This window comes from Varanus komodoensis, unplaced genomic scaffold (genome assembly GCF_004798865.1).
Source record: "Varanus komodoensis strain SLA01 unplaced genomic scaffold, ASM479886v1 scaffold1, whole genome shotgun sequence".
NCBI lineage: Eukaryota > Metazoa > Chordata > Lepidosauria > Squamata > Varanidae > Varanus > Varanus komodoensis.
The window spans coordinates 22506172-22526971 of NW_025335268.1; the positions used below are offsets into that span (position 1 = coordinate 22506172).

The 20800-nt window shown below is 40.2% G+C and overlaps 2 protein-coding genes across 25 annotated transcripts in view; one reads left to right on the forward strand and one right to left on the reverse strand.

Annotated features, from left to right (window-relative positions):
- Positions 1–17454, reverse strand: part of SDCCAG8 (SHH signaling and ciliogenesis regulator SDCCAG8) — a 138779-nt gene extending 121325 nt beyond the window's left edge. For 14 of the 16 annotated variants that reach the window (XR_006413677.1, XR_006413676.1, XR_006413684.1 and 11 more), the window contains exons 1-8: positions 17005–17454; positions 10087–10245; positions 9919–10004; positions 8046–8153; positions 5841–5966; positions 2954–3085; positions 1469–1533; positions 402–590 (exon numbers count right to left, since the gene is read on the reverse strand). Coding sequence is in view for 12 of the 16 variants with exons in the window: in XM_044419513.1 (XP_044275448.1) it covers positions 402–590; positions 1469–1533; positions 2954–3085; positions 5841–5966; positions 8046–8153; positions 9919–10004; positions 10087–10245; positions 17005–17167 (1028 nt within the window). In the remaining 4 variants the exon portion in view is untranslated. Of the gene's footprint in view, positions 1–401; positions 591–1468; positions 1534–2953; positions 3086–5840; positions 5967–8045; positions 8154–9918; positions 10005–10086; positions 10246–16818 lie in introns of all 16 variants that reach the window. The other 2 variants (XM_044419544.1, XM_044419551.1) reach the window with 2 other exon arrangements.
- Positions 17455–18014: 560 nt separating this feature from the next.
- CEP170 (centrosomal protein 170) overlaps positions 18015–20800 on the forward strand; it is a 97156-nt gene continuing 94370 nt past the window's right edge. For 6 of the 9 annotated variants that reach the window (XM_044419641.1, XM_044419649.1, XM_044419658.1 and 3 more), the window contains exon 1: positions 18016–18193. The gene's annotated coding sequence lies outside the window, so the exon portion shown is untranslated. Of the gene's footprint in view, positions 18194–20800 lie in introns of all 9 variants that reach the window. The other 3 variants (XM_044419690.1, XM_044419709.1, XM_044419700.1) reach the window with 2 other exon arrangements.

Genomic DNA, 20800 nt, shown 5'->3' on the forward strand with positions numbered 1-20800 from the left:
CTTCTGTGCATCAAATGGTAACAATGTCAATTTAGTCAATTCCAGTCCCAGGTTGCAATACAACAACATGTGGAAATGTCAAAGGAGAGTCGAATCTGCAAAGAACTGCAACTTTCACAACCTCAAATGATTCTACTTCTAACATGCCACTCTAAATTCTCCTCTTAAACAACCAAAGTGCACTGTTCCATGGGGGCACTTGGAAAGAATACAACCTGGAAGAAAAAAGTTCTTGCACATAGTTCCCATCCATTTTAATAGGGTCCATACAAAACTTCAAACAGGATTGTACCAAAAAGCAATACACATAATTTTTATAAACTTTGCAAGAAATGGGAAATATTTCTATAGATAACCTATAAAAATTATTCTAATTCAGATCTAACTATCCTACTACTTACTTTGTTAGTCTTTCAATGGCTTGCATGTGGGCACTTAAATGAGTTTGGGAAATAACAGCTTCATGTTGTGCACATTTTAAGCACAGGCCAAAAACCCTATTGGAACTACTCGATGCACTAAGCAAATGTTGATGCTTTAATCTTCCACTCAGATCTTCACAGTTTTTTTGTGATTCTACTAACTCCTTCCTAGAAAGGTAATGATACACAGCATTATAAACAATAGACAAGGCTGGAGAAAAGACAATAATTATTGTAAAACAGCAGAAGCGACTTGTTCTTTATTGCTTCTAGAATCACTACCACTGATCTAAAAGCAGTCTGCTAATTCTCTAACCTTAATAGAGAGATGTCCAAAGCAAGCATGGCAATTTCACTTGCAACATAAAAATACTTTTTAAAGATCCTGAATATGTTGGGATAATATCCACATGCTTGCCAAAGAAAAATTGGTATCTTGAAAAGATAACATTTAAATGACAAAACACTACTGAGCTGGATGGTAAGCATCCCAGTGCCTTTTTAATGTCATACAACAATCCTAATAAACAGAGAAACACACATTCTCCACCATACCGAACAAGAAAACAAACCACCACACCCATGTGCAAAAGCAGGTATTTCTCTAGGGCACCCTTCTCCAATCTAATTTCCTCTAGATGTGTTGAACTTCAACACCTCTCAGCCAACCAGAACAGTTGATGGCCAGGAATTATGCAAATTTTAGTACTGCATGGCCCACAAAAGGTGGGCTGTTCTCAAGATTAGTGTAAACATGGAGAATGCACTATCACTCCATTATTGCTCATTACTTGTGTTATCACAAGCTATGAAATCTGTGAAAGATGAAAAACCTGGTACGACTAGAAAAGAGACTGAAAAATATCAATTTATGCATGGTAGTGATGGCTGTTTAATACCGCCTCCAAGCCTTTGAAAAATGTGTATGTAGGCTAAGTCTTAGATTTTATGAGAACTTAGGAAAATGACTGATGCTTTTATTATACTGAACTATGGATAAATAAAATAAAGCAAAACAAAGGAAAAAGAAAAATACTCTTTTTTACCTTAAGGATTGCACCTGAGCTTCAAGCACTTCTGTCTTTTCATCATGGAGACGTTTTAGCTTTTCCTTGGAAAAAAGAATAAAAGCACACTGCTTATGTTCTTGTAAGTTAAAGGTATGTCAAAAACTCTGGGCACTATCAAGAGCTTAGCCATTTGTAGTAACAAGAAGAAAAATCAATTTAAATCACTTATTAATAGCCCTGTCTGCTTTAGAATATAGTGATGTGACTATATATTAGCACTGAGTAAAGGTTTGACTAGTACAAGCTTCTCCAACCAGGTACTGTCCATAAGCTTTGGATTTCAACTGCCATCAGCCCAGCCAACAAGGCCAATGATCAGGAATACTGAAGGTTTAGTCCAAACGATCTGAGGGGCACCAGGGTTGGAGAACACTGGTATAGTCCAGCAATTTTTCCACTGACTGTCAGTTGCTTCCCAAAGATGCTGCAGCTTAAGATGTCTGAGAAGCCAGATAAATGTAACACTAATCTGCAGCTATGTAGAATTAAACTAAATTGGAGGCTCAGGCTGGATCTTTAGATCCAAACATCTGTTTATGGTATCACATGGTAATTTGTTCCAAAAGAAGAAGTAACAGCACCTTATGCTGTTCCCTGGCATTTTTAGATAGAAAATCGAACAAGTAATTTGTAACTCAAACATGATCCAAGCAAAGGAAAGGCTTGACTCATGAGACACAATGACAAATTAATATTATTGACATGGTTTCAGGGTGGGAGACCTTTAACTCTTTCCTTTCTCTGCAGTGTCAGCGATATTGAGGCTTGAAGTTAGAACACATCACCATCAGGATTGGACCTGGTCTTTACATTTATTTTCTATATTTAAACCCAACACCTTGAACCTGAAAGTGTTCCAAGGGTGGTTTACATTAAAATGAGAATGATAAAGTACAATATAAAATACATAAACATCATTCTATTAAACAGCAATTAGAATTCAACACACAAGGAGAGATAAAATAGACCACTTCCCATCTGCTTAAGAGGTTAAAAAACCTGGAGAAATGATAAAGAAATCATATAGTAGTACAGCTAGAACTGGTCACATAAGTGGTAGCCACATCCCACAAAAATGGTTCTGGAAAAGAGGTGGTAGAAATTACAAACCAAAAAATAGACATTTTTCCAGGGTTGGATTTATAATATGTATTTGATAGCACCAAGTCAAATTAAAAACATAAAGATCTCTTAATATTCATATGGGTAACAGGAAATGAACAGTAGCATCTTCCTGGAAAAGGGTACTGGTCTATTGCCATAATGCAAAAGCTAACATGTCTTCTATACCGCAGAAGTGTAGAATTTATTAAATTTACTTTTTTCATTATAAATATTGATTATACTTACTTTCTCCACCATTCTCTGAATGACATGAAAACTAATTTCTGGTATTAGAATAATAAATCAGATAATGCCTGATTTAATAGAATGATACAGGAATACTTAACAGATACTGACCAGCTCTAGCTGCCATTTCTCCATCTCTAACATAGCTGCTGTGGCTTGTCCATCATTATGAGAAGATGATTTAGCAGCTTCACAAACATGGGAATGATTGCCACTTACACCATGGGAATTTTGAGGAGCTGACTGAAAGAAAAAACAAAGAATAACAGAGCAAGGAATTAACTTTCCACTTCTTATTTTCTCCCAGCAATTGATGCAAACTGCATTCTTAATGTATGCAGATGATATGAACATTATATCAACAGCTCTTATTGGAAAGAGATTTTCAAAAAAAAGATTTACAGATATTTGTAAGAGACAGGGAGAGTTTGCCTGATATGGCAACCACCATGCAAATAAGCTACTCAGTGAGTTCTTTGTGGAAAAGCCCAGGAGTCACTTGATAGGCAATGGGACTCAATGTGGATTGTCCCCACCCTCCTTCCCCTTTGGTCCTCAAGCAGGACACTTGGCAACTGAAACAACTTTGTCTTCTATTCTTGCTCTGGTCACAACCCTTTTTTTGATGCTACAAAAGCTTTTTCTACCCATTTTGCACTCTCTCCCAGTGACAGCAACAGACAGCTGTTCCAAAGTGTTCAAGGGGCACACTGGAATGGCTGTCCTTGGTTCTCTACCTTAAAAATTGTGAAATGCTAGAAATGTGCACAAATACTTCCATATTTTGCAGGGACACGGGTTGGGATGACCAAAATGAAAAGTCATGCTTGCTTAATGTCAACAGTTAGTGTCTGCCATCACTGTGCAGCAGGTATCAGTTATGGATATTGACCAAAAAGGGCTTCAAATAGGTTACTTTATTACTTTGCTTCTCACTTGACAGTTGTCAAAGGAGAGCTGTCAAGTGAAAAGGTGGGGAAAGAGCTTTGCTTGCAGAAGGAGGTGAGAAGTATATCATCTACTTTGTAGCAAAATCCTCTAGTTTTGAAGTGTAGACAGTTTTCCTTGCCTTCCACCTTTCCCTGGGACTTTGATGTTCAGGAAAGAGGAAAATGCATCCTAGCCTACTTAAATGAACATGTAGTTTTGGCAGGGTTGGACAGGGTGTCCTGACATGGAATACACAGTCACTTTCCTGAGTCTGTAGCTGCTCTTGAAAAGGAAGGTTAGGATGGAAAGAAAAGGAAAGGAAAAGGGATGCCACATGCTTTGAGCACTCTTTTTCACAGTTGTCAAGTAAAGCATTCTTTTAAAATGATTTGGAAAATTTGAGCATTCCTGCAAGGGAGGGAAATGCATTTCTTTTTGTAATATAACAAGATTCCTTTCTCTTGACAACTTCAAAATTAAATGCTTGAAAAAAAGAGGGGAGAGGTATAGCTCTCCCCTTTCTGGAATACCTACAGGCTTGGAGAACTGTAGAAAAGGTGGAGGTATTGAGAATTGTCAGGGAACACTTCAAAATTAGAGGATTAAATCTGAAAAGGGGAAAACACTTGCAACCTCCTTTCAGGTCAAATACCCCTTTGCTTTTCAATTGACAACTCACCCACTGATGGTTGTCAAATGTGCACAAGATAATCTATATGCCTCCTCACTTGGTTAATATCCATGGAAGTTGCCTGCTACACTTTGACAACATATACCTACCAGAATATTGGTCAGGCAATACTCTGCACTTTGAGGAGCTCATAGATGTACACCTACAAAGAACTGAAGTGGTGGTGGGGGCAATAAAAATACAATTTAAATTGCACTCACGCCTACCATCAAAAAACAAAAAAAGGAAGGATAATGAGCCAGTGATTGATGATCTGAAGTGTCACTTGGACATCAGTGGATGACCAACTGCCACTCTTTACAACAAAGATCTCTGGAAAAACAAAACAGTGAATGAAAACTAAGTTGCAATTGGAGTAGGGAGGGGAAGCCAAGATGGGTTCTGGTGTGCAGGATCCTGGCATACCAGTTGGAGGACCAGGAGAAAGAGGGAGCAAACAGCCCATTATTTCTTACCAGGAGAACTCACACTATGCAGCTTATTCGCACAGTAGGCTACCATGTTGGGTGAACTTGACTTATTATGTACTATTGCATCAACACAACTAAAAATGATAAACAAAACTTCATTTATTAAACTTTTATGATAATAAATTAGTTCTATTTTGGTGTGTTCAGATTTGCAAAGATAAGATATGTTTAGAATTGTTTCATAGTGACATCCCTAGACAGACATTTCCTCTATTTTGGAAAGCTATGGGTGAAAACCAAATAATGAATGAATAGAAATGTCAGCAGAAAGGGAACAAGGTGTGTTTCAGCGGTCCCTCTTCTCCCTGCATCCCCTTTGTACATACCCAGTCTGCTACAGGGGGCTGGGAGACACTTGGAAGCATATTTGGAAGTGGCTAACTGAAAAACACCTTCCATCAGTGGAAGGATACTAGTTGGAGCCACCTATAAATATGTTCACCTTAACATGAGCTTATACATGTATATTTCACTATGTGCACATGAGACAAAATAAGCTTTCAGTATATAACATAGTATCTTAAATGTAAGCCTCTTCAGTTTGCTTAATGCTTGATTTGTTATAGAAATGCCATTTTAGACAAAGGCCCACTTCACACCTCACCAACAACATATTGTTAACAAACAATGGGTAGTTGGAAATGCAGTGGGAGCATCCAGACTGGTTCTCGCATTTCTTTCCTTTTCCACTGTGATAACAAGCCAGGGATGCCTCCACCAACCTTGAATCCTGGATTGACTCCACGTGGGTTGTTCATTCCCAAGATTGTTAATGTGATGTCTGAACACAGAACTCTGGGTTGCTGGGGGATGAACAATGCCAGTGGACGCAAACACACACTCATTTCCAGTGCATTTCAGTTTCTTAATGGTGGGTTGCTGATATTTTAAATTCCAGAAAACTTACTAAGACATCATGCAGCGTTTGCTCTCTCAAAGTATGCTCAAATGTTAACGTTTTCAGATCATCATGGAGCTTCTCATTTTCAAGCACAACTACATGTATACGAGCTTTCAGTTCTGACATTTCCTCCTAGAAAGGTAAACAGGTATTGGCATGAAAAAGATGACAATAAGATTGTTGGTGCCAATCTCGACACGATTGAAAAATTTACCAAGTGCCTCCAGAGGGTACTCCATCAGCCAACGCACCAGCTACAGCATAATCAATAATCAATTAGGAAAATGCAGCCCAGAAATAGATTTTTTCTGTTTAAATTCCCACAAATGCCAAAAAGCCAGATTTCTATTACCTGGAGGTGCTCTGACATTGTTCATTCAACTGTGCAGAACTCTTCTGATACAGAGCATTGAGTAAGTACAATTTTTAAAAATCCATTAAGTCACCAACATACCCTGAAGTAGGAGTACATCTATACCAGAGGAAAAAAGAAGGATTGTTTCAAAGAACCAATGAGTTTGCAGGTAATAATATGAATGTGGTGAAAGATAAAACTGAGGCTCCGTGTATGTCTCCGTGGTTATGTGTACATCTCCTTGAAGTCAGAAGGGTCTGGAATTGGATATGTAAACAGGTTGCTGGGTATGTAAGATGAAGAGACTGAAGAAGTGAAACAATTAACTGCCATCATATTCTGAGCAAAGCAGGCTGGAAACCAACCCACTTGTTGCTTATTGCTCACAGTCCTTATGTTTTCAATGCATCATCAGAAACTCAGCTAAAAGGCAGAAAACTGCTGAACATTTAACAATAAAATCTGTGTGTGAATGGTCAGCAGTACTCACTACCTCTTACCAGATACCCAGTGAGTTGCACTTAGCCTCATGGCCTGCAGCTCAACAGGTTGCCAGGTCAATACTCAGAGAAAGGACTGCTAATGAGAGAGGCACCTCAGGCCAGTGATGTGTTATGCTTTGCTTCACTTGCTGTTTGCTACCCGGACAAAATGAACAACACCTGAAGTGGGTCAGAGATGAAGAGAAGCAAAGGGAAAAGGGAGATGATAAAAGAAGGACAGGAGAGAGGGCAGGAAGAGGATACACAGAAGATGCTACAATGACAGCAGAGGAAAGCCAGGGCAATGGAAGGACAAGCACAAAGGAAGTGCAAGGGAAGATGTGACTTGAGTGACTAAGAACAGGTACATGTGCTGCTCTTGGCTGGGGCATGGGGTCAGATTACTGGCTGGTTAAGTCTGCATCTTTGGGAGGAAAAAAAACTTTTCCTTGCTCCCTCTATCACAAACTCTGAATTGAACTGAATAAGCAACTTACTATGAGCTTTGTTCAGAGTGCAAGGAAGACTTGGGGTTTGAACAGAATTGTGCATTAGATAAAGGCTGGAACGTGGGACTGCCTGGGAAGCAAGCAGCAGCATTGGGCTTATCACAGGCTATTCATCCAGGAGTTCCTGGAAGTAGCAGTTATTTCCTGGGGAGGAAAAGATCCCTTCCATGATGCATATAGTTCCATAATAGGATGTTATTATGGAGCAGTAATTTCCCCATTTGGTTGAAGTTTAAATAGACTTTTGGTGCATGTAATTAGGAATACCTTCAATAAAATTCATTGCAACCCCTTTGACTATCGACCTGCTGATGGACAACATGAAGCAAAGGGAGTTTGACATCCTCCTTCCTCCAGACCCACTAACACCATGCCAAATGGTTACAGTAGAAAAACTGAAATACTAACTGAAATTAAAAGCAAAGTCAACATATCCAATTTTTACAAAATGTGGCACAATTTTATATACACACTAGGAAAGTATAATTAATGTTTGTTAAATATTTCCTCAAATTAGGAAAAAGACTAGATGTTTGAAGAACCATAAAGGAAACCTCAAAGCAGTCACTAGATTCTACCTAAAGTTGTAGGAGAAGATAATATACCACCTTCTGTCAATAATTAGGTTTAAAGCTGATGTAAAAGAAAAGAAACAATTACTTTCTAGTTCAAAAACAGCTGACTAAAGAAAGAAAACTATCTTTCAATGGAGCTCTATGTCTAAGCAACAGAGATCAAATATCATGGTCTATTTTCAGGAGATCTACATATTGCTTCTGTTTTGAATATACATAATTGTATGCACATGTCTTCAACAAATAATTCACTTGAAAGATTAAATCAGATTAAGCACAATATTCAATACCTTGCAAAACTTGACTTCAGCCTCTAAATGGTGAATATATTGAGACTGATCATTAATGATGGGAACAAGATCACAAAGTGCAGGCAAATTCTGATCTGTGGAAGTTCTCTGGAGGAAATAAATCAATCAGTTACATTAAGAAATTTAGACAAAACTCTCTCCAACAAAATTCATATTTTTAAAAAGAATACTTTAAATAGGATAATTTACATAATGTGCCCCACTTGAGTAGAGCATCAGCTTTCTACTGAAAGGGAGACTGTAGAATCAAATCCAAATTCTCGACTGCCTTTATTAATGTAACTTACAAGCTCACTCATATTTTCACTTTAAAATAAGCTTTTTAGATGGTTATTTTATTTGCTTTATTTAGAATATTTTATACTATTCATCAATTGAATGGCTCTCTGAAAAGGTTTACAATAAGTTAGTATGACAACACCCTGCCTCCCTACCAATTCTCTCTCTCTCTCTCTCTCTCTTTTTTAGATCCTCACTGTTCTGATATGCATACATGTATACTTCTTGTACATTTGTAGTCCCTTCTCTCAGTATGCATACTGGATAAGACTAGAGGATAAGGTTAGGCTGAACTGAATCAGATAATATGGAGCTGATGGTTGCAGGGTTAGCTTGAGGGTTTGGGACAGTCCTAGTCTGGGTATTCTCTTGAACACTCTGGGTCCAACTTCTCCAAGCTTCCTTCCTTGACCTGGCATCCTCCAGATGTGCCTACAATTCTCATCCCATCCAGCATGGCCCTGCTCTATATCCATCCTTTTTCAGAAGTTATCAATAGTCATCATTAAGATGCAGAGTATTCTTGGTGAATTGCCCAGAATTTTTAGATTCCCCCCTCCCACCCCTCTCAACAGACACATTTGTGTTCTTCCCTTCTGGCTTTCAGGCGCCTCTGTAACACTTGCCAGTTTATTCTCTGACCCAGTTAAGTGGTATGAATTGCACTCTCTGTCATTGTGTACCCAGTGACTTTTACAACAAAACTACAAATAACATTAACATATAATACAGAGGGAGCAAACCTAGCCCCTCTTTGGATGTTTGGGAAAATTTGTTCTGCAAGCCGTCAACTCCACAAGCAGAGATATTCAGAGGCAGGTTGGACATCCAGATCAGTTCTGCTCTTGATAACACTGAAGCCAAGTACTTTTCTCATATTCAGTGAAAGGTATCTATTTACTACTCTATTTACTACTCTTCAAGTTTTCAAAATTTCAAATATGTGTTATTAGTAACGAATACTTTTCCTGCAGCAATAGACCAAGCATGCCTTGGAGGAGTGACTTGTATGCAAAGCAGCAAAATGCTTTTACCACTCTATACCCTCCCTACATTTATTTAGCACGTTTAATATGCAAAATGTTTTACACTCTTTAGAGGAACAGATGTTTCAGGAAAAAATTATATAAGTACAATTCCATATATCATTCTCTAGATTACCTATACAGATCTTTTACTGCATGAAAAGGCTCCTCTGAGAAATTCAGAACTGCATCTCCTCTCTTTTGAGCATCTGAACCCCATGATATGCTAGTTTGTGCTCTACCAACAAGAAGTAAGATAAATTAAGCTCTCTTGCCAATTCATCTCTCTCCTACAACTGGCTATATCCATGCTGGCTCTGCTTTTCTAGATTTAAGGTGCTAAAATAAAGTTATATGACTTAATTTAAAGAAAAACAGCTACATATTTAATAAACACATTTAACTTTCCACACTAGCCTATTAATACCTTGTTAAATGTCTACATGACTCACCAAGTGTGACAGTATAACTGTTGCTTAAATAGAGTCTTTGCCAACAAGCATGTAATTATTTGTTCACTTAAAAAGAAAAAAGAGAATCATGCTTACTGCAGGCAACATTCTCCTCCTCCTTGAAGGGGATGTTTCACTCACTTTTTCTTCTTGTTGTTGTAACAAAGCTTTAAGTTGATTAACTAAAGAGAACAGTAAGAGATATATCTTAACTCTTATTATCATTTTAGATTTAAGCAAAGCCAAAAAATGAAAGTGTCAGACCTGCATGGCTGTACTGCAGCTCCTGCCAAGCTCTCTCCTCACCCTCTTCATGGCTTGTATTAGGAAGTAACTGAGCAAATGTAGCTGCACTTTCTCCCATTGCCAAATGATCTTCATCCAAGGCACACTTCAGTTGATCAAGGCTTTTAGTAGCACGGTCTGTGAATAACAACACTTTTTACTGCGTCATTCACTGTGTTAATTCACTACTTACTTCTTACTTGAACATGCATATATACAATGATATACATACAATTCAATATTCACAATCAGGACCTATGGAACTGACCAAACGAAAACAACTTAATACAGATAATCTTTTGTCTGCACTGCCTGCTTCTGTAGGTCCTTCACAGAGTACAGGACAACCTATGCTCCTAAACAATACAGAAAGATGACAGCTGTCCTGTGCCTGACATTTTCAAATATGAGGTTTTAATTTACATCAGGCCTGCTGCATCTTTAAGAAGGAGCAGAAAACTCCTGCCCTGTAGGTAGAACTATGCCTCTTGACTCTATTCACTGTCATCTTTACTGATGATGTATACCACTGCAGACACAATAAGAGCTAAGAGTCACATTTCAATCAATCACTAGCAAAATCCTACCATCTTCTAATTTCCAAGCTTCCCTGCTGACCATTTTGAATGAAGACTGCTGGATATGAAATAGGATATCAGATGAGAGGTAGTAATCATGTTTGGGAGAGAGAGAGAAGGCTAATTTGTATTGCTATTTTTGGGGAGCTGCCTTTAAGAGCTTACAGCAGTTGAAAAGTGAGAAATGACAGTCTTGTTTTACTGATTAAATGTAAGATACATCAAGAGATTTCTTGGCTCAAGTATAGTATAAAAATACTTGAAATGAATAAGTAAATCTTTAGTAACACAAGTGTTAGTGCATGGAGTGATAGGGCAACCTTCATAAATAAGCTTTGAACTATTAGAAGTGATTGAGGGAAAAACCTGCATGATAACCACCTTTACTCCCTTTCAATATGGTTCCTGCTTGAGATCAGAAAAATATGTATTTTTAAATAAATAAAATATAAAGTAATTGTGCAGAGCTATAGATGGGTTTTGAATAGTCAAAGGTAGAGTCTGATGTGTTAAGATTTAATCTATTTCCAAACAAGACACTGAGACTGGATGATTTGTATGCACAGAAAAAGCCATAAAAACAGGTGATCCAGAGACGCAAGTAATGGACAGCATATACATTTTATAAATAAATAAATCTAGATATAGGCGATATTAAAAGCTAATAAGCTCCTGAAGGGCATTTCCAATGCAAACCTTCACAACTGAAAATGCCCTCTCCCCAGTCAACACTGTCCTAAATTTAAATATATTTTGCTCATGTTGTCATTCTACTTACATACTGATACAAGACTAATATAACACCAATATCATATGCTGATGCAACAAACTTCCCTGGAGAATCTATTGTGCCTGTAAATACTATTCGTCTCCATCATGGATCACTGCCTTGTCATGGCAAAGGGGCTTGCGTAGCTCAATGAAGCTATGAGCTATGCCATGCAGGTCCACCCAAGATGGACAAGTCATAGCAGAGAGCTCTGACAAAACGTGATTCACTAGAGAAGGAAATGGCAACCCACTCCAGTATCTTTGCCATGAAAACCCCATGGACAGTAACAAAAGGAAAAAGGATATGACGCCGGAAGATGAGCCCTTCAGGTTGGAAGGTGTCCAATATGCTACTGGGGAAGAGCAGACGGTTAGTACTAGTAGCGCTGGAAAGAATGAAGCGACTGCGTCAAAGCCGAAAGGATACTCAATTGCAGATACATCTGGTGGTGAAAGGAGAGTCCGATGCTGCAAAGATCTATACTCCATAGGAACCTGGAAAGTAAGATCCATGAATCAAGGCAAGCTGAATGTGGTCAAACAAGAGATGACAAGACTGAGCATCGACATCTTAGGAATCAGTGAACTAAAATGGACAGGAGTGGGTGAATTTAATTCAGATGACCTTCCGGTATATTACTGTGGGCAAGAATCCCTCAGAAGAAATGGAGTAGCCTTCATAGTCAATAAAAGAGTAGGAAAAGCAGTACTGGGATACAATCCCCAAAATGACAGAATGATCTCAGTTCGAATCCAAGGCAAACCATTCAACATCACAGTAGTCCAGGTCTATGCCCCAACCACTGGAGCTGAAGAGGCTGAAGTTGAACGGTTCTATGAAGGCTTACAACACCTCCTAGAATTAACACCAAAAAAGGATGTCCTTCTCATCATGGGGGATTGGAATGCTAAAGTAGGAAACCAAAAGATAACCAGAATAACAGGCAAGTTTGGCCTTGAGGTACAAAATGAAGCAGGGCACAGGCTGGTAGAATTTTGTCAAGAGAATACGATGGTCATAGCAAACACTCTTTTCCAACAACCCAAGAGACGACTCTACACATGGACATCACCAGACAGTGAACACAGAAATCAGATTGACTATGTGCTCTGCAGCCAAATATGGTGAAGCTGTATACGGTCAGGAAGAACTAGACCAGGAGCTGACTGTGGATCAGAACATGAGCTTCTTGTTGCAAAATTTAGGCTTAAATTGAAGAAAGTAGGGAAAAGCACTAGACCACTCAGGTATGACCTAAATCACATCCCTGATGAATATACAGTAGAGGTGACAAACAGATTTAAGGAATTAGATCTGATAGACAGAGTGCCTGAAGAACTATGGATGGAGGTTCGCAACATCGTACAAGAGGTAGCAACTAAAACCATCCCAAAGAAAAAGAAATGCAAGAAAGCAAAATGTCTGACTGAGGAAGCTTTACAAATAGCTGAGGAAAGAAGGGAAGAGAAAGGCAAGGGAGAAAGAGAAAGATACACCCAATTGAATGCAGAATTCCAGAGAATAGCTAGAAGAGATAAGAATGCCTTCTTAAATGAATAGTGCAAAGAAATAGAAGAAAACAATAGAATAGGGAGGACCAGAGATCTCTTCAAGAAAATTGAAGACATAAAGGGAATGTTTCATGCAAAGATGGGCATGATAGAGGACCAAAATGGCAGGGACCTAACAGAGGCAGAAGGGATTAAGAAGAGGTGGCAAGATTACACAGAGGAACTATACAAGAAAGAGCTTAACATCCCTGATAACCACGATGGGGTGGTCACTGACCTTGAGCCAGACATCCTGGAATGTGAAGTCAAATGGGCCTTAGGAAGTCTGAGCAACAACACAGCTAGTGGAGGTGACAGTATTCCAGCTGAGCTATTCAAAATCTTAAAAGATGATGCAGTAAGAGTGCTGCACTCAATATGCCAGCAAACTTGGAAAACTCAGCAGTGGCCACAGGACTGGAAAAGGTCAGTTTACATTCCCATCCTAAAGAAGGGCAATGCCAAAGAATGTTCAAACTACCGCACCATTGCACTCATTTCACATGCTAGCAAATTTATGCTCAAATTCCTACAAGCTAGGCTCCAGCAGTACGTGGACCAAGAACTACCAGAAGTACAGGCAGGAGTTCGAAGAAGCAGGGGAACTAGAGATCAAATTGCCAACATACACTGGATCATGGAGAAAGCTAGGGAGTTCCAGAAAAACATCTACTTCTGCTTCATTGACTATGCTAAAGCCTTTGATTGTGTGGATCACAACAAATTGTGGCACGTTCTTAAAGAGTTGGGGGTACCAGACCATCTTATATGTCTCTTGAGAAACCTATATGCAGGTCAAGAAGCAACAGTGAGAACTGGACACGGAACCACTGATTGGTTCAAAACTGAGAAAGGAGTTTGGCAAGGCTGTATACTGTCACCCTGCCTATTTAACTTATATGCAGAGCCTCTTGATGCGGGTGAGGAAGGAGAGCGCAAAAGTTGGCTTGAAACTCAACATTAAGAAAACTAAGATCATATCATCCAGTCCTCTCACTTCCTGGCAAATAGATGGGGAAGAAATGGAGGTAGTGACAGATTTTATTTTCCTGGACTCCAAGATCACCGCAGACGGGGACTGCAGTCAAGAAATTAAAAGACGCTTGCTCCTGGGGAAGAAAGCTATGCCAAATCTAGACAGCATACTAAAAAGCAGAGACATCACCCTGCCAACAAAAGTGCATGTAGTCAAGGCTATGGTTTTCCCAGTTGCAAATGTATGGCTGTGAAAGTTGGACCATAAGGAAGGCTGAGCGCCGAAGAATTGAGGCCTTTGAATTGTGGTGCTGGAGGAGACTCCTGCGAGTTCCTTGGACCCCAAGGCGATCAAACCAGTCAGTCCTAGAGGGGATTAACCCTGGCTGCTCTTTAGAAGGCCAGATCCTGAAGATGTAACTCAAATACTTTGGCCACCTAATGAGAAGGAAGGACTCCCTGGAGAAGAGCCTAATGCTGGGAGCAATAGATGGCAAAAGAAGAAGGGGACGGCAGAGAATGAGGTGGCTAGATGGAGTCACTGAAGCAGTTGGTGTGAGCTTAAGTGGACTTCGGGGGATGTTGGAGGACAGGAAGGCCTGGAGGAATATTGTCCATGGGGTCGCGATGGGTCGGACACAACTTTGTAACTAACAACAACAACATACTATTTGTGTTGTGCGGGAGGTTACTTAAACTAGTGGTATGCCAATGGTGAAATTCGAGCAGCAGAGTTGTATTCTGACCAACATTTTTATTTGAATAAAAGCACTGATATAATAATATTTAAATCACCTCAAGTGTCCTTTAATTTTCCCTTTTGAATATTTCAGGTCAAATAGTTGTGGTTTATTAGGACAAAAAGTGAGCTTATCTTCACTGTTTACCAGGGATTCAAGACAGAATATTTTTCAAAGCAGAAAATATTCTAGAAAAATTGTCACTGCTTTCTTTTCTTGCTTGCATTTTAAAGAAAATGTTTAATTTTTACTAAGTTCATTATTAAAAATGAATGTGTGTTAACTGAAAATACAACATTGGGTAAGCTTGGCAGCTTTAAAGCCAGGGTGCATAAAAATGGATTTAATTTGGATATTTTTATTTAAATCAATTTTTTATTTAAATTGGATTTTTTTAAAAATAAAATGCTTTTTGAGGAAAAATCTATCTAAAGATAGCTTCCTATTTATGATACATTGTAGTCCAAAGGTTATGCATCATGAAATAAGAGTTAGATTTTAATTATGTAGCATGAAGCTATATATTCATGCAGTGTTTATATTTTTTTGGTAAATGAATCCATTCACAATGTCATGTTCTTCCAGAGGTTTCTGTAAGATTGTCGGGCAGTCTTTCTACCTAGAAGTTATTATCACAAATGCTTGGTTTTACAGTTTTCAGAACTGTGAATGTGTGTCTGTAGAGATCACATTCTTCACATCATCTTCTTCACTGCAAAAATGTTATAAAATAAACACACAGAGCTGAGAAAAAGAGCTTAATCCTATTGTTCCTTTGCAAATCTATGTGCACACAAACAACCCCTTACCTCTTAAGTGCAAAGTTTCAAAGAATTCAATGAACAGAAGATTTTTGGTAGTGGAATAGAGCTGCACAAGAAGCTCAGTGTGAAGAGGGAGGGGAAAGCAGGAAAAATGAAAGTTAAAACCTTTGAACAGAATCCACAAGTTTTTGTATCTTTTTGTGTAAAGTCTGAGGTTTATCATATTCTTTCCCTGAAGAAGAAAAAATAATGGCAGCACGCTGTTAAAGAGACCCAGTTTGGGAATATTTTAATGAAGCTTCCTTGCGTGCAGGAAAGACAGGCATGCATGCAAATTATGTAGAAAACCATGATTTAACTCTAGTCTTACTGACTAGTGATTTAAATTGTGATTTAAATTGATTTGACTTAAATCAAATCCACCCTGTTTAAAGCTGTAATTAATGTTTCGTAAAATTAGCCTTAGCAAGTATGTGTGTACATATGTGGGAGAAGTGTATATATAAACACACATGTGTGCATTTTAGAGTGAAATGAAACTAATAAAGAGTGACTGCAAAACTAAAGGTGTCTCAACAACCTTTAGTGCACTTTTATCTGGATTGATAAAATGTTTTAGTGTCAACAGTTTTCTGTGAAAATAGAGTACTTTTTAAAACTTTGCTTACTAAAAACAAGTAAAATAAACACGCCAAATTGGTTCTCTTGATGACAAGTGTGGGAAAATGGAGACCTTCGGGATGCTTTTGCCTAAAGCTCAAATAGTTCTATTCAGCATAGGCAATAGTGCAAGATAATAATTGATGGTCAAAACATAGGTGGGGGGCATAAGTTGCCCATCCCTGTTCTAGTGCATCAAAACATTTTCCAATGCAAACTGATTTTTTTTCTTATGTAGATGAACCTAATTTGTATTGAAATTTGTTTCTGATACCATATATAAAAGGATACGATGCCCATAATATTAGCGATCTTTCTCCTGGGAACATGTCTTCTATGATGGTGTCTAAAAGTTTCGGTGTCTAAAAGCAAGCTTGAAACTTGCCTGAAATACATCCACAAAATCAATTTCCCTCAAAGGAGGGAAACCACTTTTCCTGAAAAGGACTGTATCTTGGTTTCCTTTTACTATGGACCCTGATGAGCCAAGGGATATCAAGAAATAGAGCCTCACGTCCAAGTCAAAACAGAGGCTAGTAAATGAGCGCAAGGGTCCACATCATCTCAAAATACCTTGCTTTATTCAACAACACAAACTGATCGGGAGGTAAAACAACTCACAGCTGCTGTAGTCTGTTTCTTTTCTACTGAACTTTGATGAACATTACCCACCCACTCACCCCCATCCACGGAAGCAGGTTGTCGTGAGCTTGCGTTTTAGGTACAAACGCAAGACTTAATCCGTGCCAAGCAGCACTGAGCTGGTGGACTTGCCAGAAGAGGACTCCGGGACCCATCCAGATTCCATGACAGCGAGTAGGACCTGCCCCTACCGCACCTGTCTCTCCCTCCTCTCACCACGTAAGCCTCGGTGATACCGCTCCAGAGATTCTTCCAAGTCCGACTCTCCTCCGACTTCCCCCATGAGGGTAAACGAATTCGACGATCCACCCCAGACGGGTCTTGGATTGTACGTCGCGACTCTTTCCTCCGCCTCCACAGACTCTAAATGTCCCTGCATTAGGAAGCGTGCGAAGGTGAGCTTTCTCCCGGGGGCTTTCGGTAGCTGTAGTCCAACCCGGCCGGGATTGTCTCTAGGCACAACAGAACCCGTACGGGCAAAAGACTGCAATCCCCAGGGCGGGCTCCAATGCTTCTTTAGCCGGAGCTGGTTGCTAGACAACCAAGAAACGGTCTTTTTTTGGCTCTCGCTGTTGGGGGCGGGAGGAGGAGGAGAAGGATCCGCCTGTGTCTGTCACTAAGCAGGCGACGTCCACCTCTCCACCGTGGCTGTTAGGGCGGGTAACTTCGTTTCGCAGTTCCGTACACTGGGGACAGAAAACTTCCTATGCCACCCGGCATGCAATGCGGCATAACTCTGACGTATGCCGATTGAGCTCTTACCGCACTTCTTTCTGGGATTTGTAGTTACTTCCTCCCACAAAAAACCGTTATCGACGCTGCCACCGGCAGAATAGGATTTTGACACAATATTTGTGCTTTTACCGTTCACTCACAACCAGTGGGCAGCTAAAAGATACAAGATAGGTTTAGTAATCTTACAGGAGCGACAAAAGCAATAGCCATCTTCACCACCTCTCCAACGTTCCTCAAAAAATTCACCAAACACTTAAATTTCCAAAAGAGGTGCTTTTTCCTTGCCCCCACTCTCTATTGTCTCCGAAATATGACGCCTGCGCACCACGAGCTACTCTGTTCAGCTGCACGCTTGCGCCGCAGACGCTTTCAGGGGGTATCAAAAATCCGTTCTTTTCATTTCCCCTCCCCCGCCTCCTGTTAGCTGCGTGCGCGCGCCTGCGCGCGCGCGCCCTGGGGCGGCGCCTGCGCGATAGCTTCTCCCTATTCCGCGCCGTTAGCCGCTATATGCTGGGAATAACGTTAGAGCGGTTGCTACCGCCGGAGCCACGCAGGGAGGCGGAGGGTCCGTGAGCGCCCTTTCCTCGTCCCTCCTCCCTCCCGCGCGTCCTCGCCGTGGAGGAGAAGATGGTGGGCCAGTGAGCCGGCGCTTCGGGTTTCCCGAGGGGGGGTGAGTGATGCTGCGGGGAGCCTTTGCCCGTGCGGGGTGGTGTCTCCTCTTCCCGGTGAAGGAGGGAGCAGTAAATGCGGCGCATTGTATCTGTTTCTCCCCCGCCCCTTCCTTCTTCATCCGCGTTTGCTCCGCCGCTGCCCTTTCTTGTCTCCGGAGTGGCCTCGACCCTAGCGCGGGCGTTCAGCGCCGGGGTTTAGCAGAAGCTGCCGCTTTGATTACGATCGCTCTTTTATTTTTCGCCAGCGCTTTTGCCGCCGCCGCCGCCGCGTTTCCCTTTAGTCTCCCGGGTTTTCTGCCCTCCCTGCCCGCAGAGCGCTGTCCTCTGGGATTCAATAAAAGCGGCTGCTGTTGCTACATGAATATGAGGGGGATGGCCCAGATTGGATGCAGATGGAGCCACTGAAACCTCCGTTTCCTCTTCCCCTCCCCTCCGCCTTGCCAAGATAACAAACCTTCCCCCGGGCGCTCTCTCCAGAGGGGTGGAGGCTTTCCTCTGCTGAGTTCATGCTCCTGGCTTCATCCCCCGCCCACCCCTCTGGAAAACGTGTCTGGAGGGGCGTGCGGGGGTCAGATCTTTTTCTTTGTGCATTTTATCCTGGATCTCTCCCCCCGCCCCGGTGTGTGCGTGCAAACGTATAGGTTCTGCTTTGTCCATTTGTTTCCAATTAGTTTTATGCTTTCATTAAACAAAAAAAATCTTTCAATAAATTGAAGGGCGTCTGCGAGGTATGCCGAAAAGAATTTGAAGCTTCTGTCTTCCAGCCTGTCAGGCAACCCCTAACAAAAATGACACATAGTTTTACACATGGGAAGGACAATACTGGGCTCTATTATTCTTTCTTCTGCTGTCATCTGCTCTGATAACATCTGTGTATGCGTTTTCTCTGTATTCTGTGCATTAAAAGCATCTATAGGGAAATGCATATGGCTTCTCAAAAACTACATGTATTAGGAAAGTAACGACCATTTGTAGAAAGGATCCTTGCAAATTATTCATTTTGTGCGCACACAATGAGCAGAGTCATGGCAGCTTTCTTGGAAGGGAAATATACTGGTAGCAAAGGCAATAAGATTCTTAAGAGCAGTTTTTGAAATATCTAGCATTTTGTGAAAGAGGAAGCTGACTCGACTGTGAGCCATATGACAGCTCCACAGATGAGCCTTCTTTTGTGATCTCATCCACTCATTGCTTGGAACCGGATGCTAGGGATGGGGGAAGGGAAGAGGAGGGTTTCTGCCTAAAACTGCATTCTGCTATATTTGTAAGTAAGTTAATCTATTCTTTGCTATAAGGGCAAGACATTGCTTGTGTATGCGATCAAGAAATTGCAAAGCATATTGAAAATAGGCCATCGCCGTTCAGAAATTGGTACTTTTGTGTAAGCGCTACATTTTGAATAAGAAAGCTGAGGAAGTTAGTTGTTAAACTGAGTTCAAATATGTACCGCTTACACATTGTGTATGACTAGTGCTATTCAACCTTAAAAAAAGTAAAATGTAAGTATTCAGGCAGTATGTTCCCATGCAATGAATACTTTGAATCAAATTATTTTCTCATTTTGTAAGTGTAAAGCTTATTCTTCATAAATATATTTATTTGAAATGATGTGCTTGATGTCCTAAACTTGCATTGAGGATTCTTAATATTTCACATTGTTACAACTATACAAACAAAAGGGCATATTCTAGGACAGAAAATTAAGATTGAATAATTCATTAAGTCTTAATTAATAACTTCTATGCAAGTTTAGATAGAAAAAAAGTCCTACACCTCCCACAACTCTTCAGCCAGCATGGTTGACTGGTGAATGTTGGTGGTTGTAAGGCTTCTTGCAGCTTAAACATACACAGGACTGAGACTAATACGATAATCTGAAAGGAGGAATAGAGCTTACTCTAGCAAAGCACTTAAAACATAATAGTTCAAATGGATGAAAAGATGTCATCTCATTAAATGAGCTAGCTACTCCTTAGTCCAGCAGCTGCCATGCTTTAGTTTTAGCATGTAGCAATAGCAGCACGAAAGTGCGATACATATTTGCTGTTTTGGATACTTTGGTCAGACTGTTTCTATTTTGTTGCATGCCAATCACAAAACTCAACCATGGTTGAATAATTTGCTTCATGGATTTTCACAGAGAAGCAGATGCTTCAAGTAGCCCTTTATTTTACAATATTGCATTTCCGAGACCATTAAAAGACATTGTTCATAATGTCTCCAGATTTGGAAGGAGGGTCTTGCATGCAGCTTGAAACTACCACTGTCCCTACTTTGAAAAAAATGCTTTGAAAATCTGTATCTCCTTAAGATGATAAGCTAATACAGACTCTGGCTAGAACATCAGTCAGTCTTCCCTCCCTTTCCCCTTTTGCTTTGTTTACTCTCTTGCCTGGTGAACAGTTCTGGACAACTTGAAACGTAACATTGTAATTTTGGACTTTGAGTTATCCTAATGTGATAACTCAGTCTGTTACAGGGATGTGTCTATTCCTGTAAACTAATGGTTTGAAGGGTTGTGAGAAGTAGCATTTTAAGAACATAAGAAAAGTATGTTGAATCAGAGCAATGGTCCATTCAGTCCAGTAGTCTGTTCACAGAGTGAG